Source organism: Nestor notabilis, unplaced genomic scaffold (assembly GCF_000696875.1).
Source record: "Nestor notabilis isolate BGI_N333 unplaced genomic scaffold, ASM69687v1 scaffold24742, whole genome shotgun sequence".
In the NCBI taxonomy this organism is placed as follows: domain Eukaryota; kingdom Metazoa; phylum Chordata; class Aves; order Psittaciformes; family Psittacidae; genus Nestor; species Nestor notabilis.
This window is the reverse complement of record NW_009918228.1, coordinates 1,413-4,389: the sequence shown is the minus strand read 5'-3', so window position 1 is coordinate 4,389 and position 2,977 is coordinate 1,413. Positions and strand designations below refer to the sequence as shown.

The 2,977-nt window shown below is 53.8% G+C and overlaps 1 protein-coding gene across 1 annotated transcript; it reads right to left on the bottom strand.

Moving 5' to 3' along the window:
• Positions 1-749: 749 nt before the first annotated feature.
• TMEM9 (transmembrane protein 9) lies at positions 750-2,737 on the bottom strand. Its single transcript, XM_010009614.1, has 5 exons — positions 2,639-2,737; positions 2,185-2,276; positions 1,639-1,747; positions 1,048-1,179; positions 750-899 (listed from the first exon to the last, which is right to left on the bottom strand). Exons 1-5 carry the CDS (start codon positions 2,729-2,731, stop codon positions 750-752), a joined length of 576 nt encoding a protein of 191 aa, XP_010007916.1. The 5' UTR covers positions 2,732-2,737.
• Positions 2,738-2,977: the final 240 nt, after the last annotated feature.

Sequence of the window (2,977 nt, the reverse complement as noted above, 5' to 3'; positions counted from 1 at the left end):
GGTGCAATGGAAAGCCTTCTCCCCAGTATGTTTTTATCCGCTGGAATAGATAAACACGTAAATCAACCTTTTACCTGTTGGTCTCACTTGTGAAGGTGCTAATGGGTTTTGTGATCTTCTCCTATGCAGAAACAAGCTGCAATCTCAGTTATGCTGGTGTAAATCTGGACAGACTCCACTGAAGAGAGTGGAAATCCACCCTGTTTACACCAGGGTAAACAGTTGACCCTGGGCAGGGAACCCCCTCCTCTTCCTTCCAGTGCAACACATTCATGTCAGCACCATGACACGCGGTTAACATCAGTGCAAGCTGGAAGAGGAGGAAGAGGCTTCTTTGCCATGGAGAAGCACCACATAATTTATCCCACATAAACATTATCCCACTATCTTTATCCCAGGAAGACTCAGCCGGCTTTCAACACTCTGTACGGAGACCCCTGTCTCCAGTACAGGGGTGGGATGACGGAGACTGGAGCTGCAGCATCCGCTCGAGTCAGCCCATGCATCCGACCATGTACATGCAGCCACGATGAGCACAGACCTCAGCCAGGCAAGGGGTCAGGAGCCTCTGGGCTGAGAGATGAAGGGCAAGGGGACAAAACCATTTTGGTCTGTTGCTCTCCATGAAGATGGTACCTCAGAGAGGGTTAAAGCTTCCAAACAAACAGCAGAGTCCTGCAGGATGACCCGCTGTCTGTCTCGACCAGCGGAGCTGCCCTGTCTCTTGGGAAGTGGTGCTGAGCAAAGATCTAGCTCAGCATCTTGTGGCGGTCGAAAACTGTCTTCCTCTGCTCCTGCACTTGGCGCTTCCAGCGCTGCTGGGCCCCCTCCACCCTCTCCAGCACCGTGTTGGCTCTGGCTCCAGACGGGGTGGGGGCTGCGGCCAAGGAGCGAGCATCCTGCAAGGGAAAGAAGCGATGAAGGAGACCTAGACATGGGCACCCCCAGCACAGGAGGTGGAAGGTGCTGGAGTGGGGCCAGAGAAGGGCAACGGAGCTGGTGCAGGGCCTGGAGCACAAGAAACACGCACCAGCAGCACAGCCTCACCTCATTCTCCTCCTCATTGTGCAGGGGCTGGGTGTAAGCATCCGGCTTCCGGATCAGAGGGTCCACCAGCACAAGGAAAGCCATGTACAGCAGCAGTGCTCCCACCACAGACAGGTAAATGATGATGATCACCTGCACTCAAGGAGAACAGAGAGGAAAAGAATCAGTATGTAGGTGAGAAGCAGCACAGAGGCCAGGAAGCTCCTTTCACAGCTGCCTCGGATGCTGGGTCTCCTCTCTCATTCTGATTTTGCTCACTGGGAAGTCCCCTGCACTTGCAGGAAGTGCTGATGAGATGCAAATGCCACAACGTGCTGCTCTTCCCTGCGCTGTGCCAACGTGAAAGGAGCCCAACAAGATGTGCCCCTGCTCAGAGGTGCTTGTCACTGTCACACATCCTAAGCAAGAAGCCTGGGCTCCCGTGCAGCCTGCTCCTCCCTGCCAGGAGCCCTCCTGGCTCGCACGTGATGCCCCCGGCACTACCACCATGGATATGTTTTCCCTTCCTGGGCTCTTCTGGCACCCCCAGTTTGGCTGTGCCTGGCATGGCAGGGAGAAGGAGCCAGCCACGGGGAGCAGAGCCACGATTACCTTGATGGTGGTGGTGCTGCGCTCCTCGTACTTGCACTCACACAGAAGGCAGTAGGCCTCCACATCATTCCCTGGCACTGGCATTGGCTCCACAACGTGCAGGCAATTGCTGCAACACAGAGAAACCAATATCAGCAACAGGCCAAGATGAAAGCCATGCTCTGTGGAAGCACATTGGGGTGACTTTTCCTGTGTCCCAGCTTTCCCATTAGGCTGATAACACAGATCTGGATTTGAGTTCCCTTCACAGCTCAGCTAATTCCTGGCACAGACTGTCCAAGTGGATCTGTAGGGATCTGGTCCAGATGAAGGGAATAGGAGGGTACACCCTGTACCTGCTGAGAGCTGTGGCTTAAGGAATCACACCCCCAAATTCCTCAGTCTCTGTTCAAAAAGTGCTCCTTGCCTGGGTTGAACATCACCTTTCAAACCAGCTTCCACTGCAAATGCCCAGGCAGGGACTTACTTCCCTGGCACCAACAGGAGACTCGGGAGCATTGGTTTTCATGGCCTGAACCCCTCAGACTTGAACCCACACCAACTCACCAGTCCTTCTGTGACACATTCTTGTTGTAAATGTGCCCGCTGATGTTCCGGTACGGGGGGCAGATGCACTTGCAGCGGATGTCCTCCGAGCTCTGCACAACAAGAGGAGTCAGTGAGTGAAGGTGTGGGTGCAGCTCTGCTGCCCTCAGCACCCGGGGGGTGGGAGAAGGCAAAATACTCTCCAGCAGGACCTCACACCACATCTCTTCTTCCTGCGCTGCTGCTTTCACATCAAGAACTCCACAGCTCAAGTGTCTGCCCGGACACGAGGTACTTTTCATACACGTTATAAAATGCAAGCTCCAAACCGCAGCAGAAGCCACTGTCATGGAAAACACACCTCAGCACTCCCTGTCTTTGCAAACTTCCACTGAAAACCAGTTGCTTCTCCACTGCTTTTGTTCCTGTTGCATTGCACACACAGTTCAGCGTGTGTCTGAAGCAGGACACTCACCTTGCTGGCTAGTGCTGGAGGAGGCAGTATGCAGCAGAGCAGCACCAGCAGCAGCACGGAGCTCGTGCACCTCGGGCTGCACTGGGCAAACATCCTGGAAGCCTGTGGAAACAGAAATTCACATCCAGGACAGAGGATCTCAACTGAATGCAGCCAGAAAGAGTTAATTAGAGCTCTCCTTCTATGGCCCACTTTGCCCAGGAAGTAGATATTTATCCCTGAATCAAGGCTGATGCCGGTGAGAAACTCCTGGAAACACTTTACACAGATGCCAAGAAACACTCCCATTGAAAAAGCTTCCACCTTCTGGAGCCACACGTCCAAACTACAGCAGTCCTG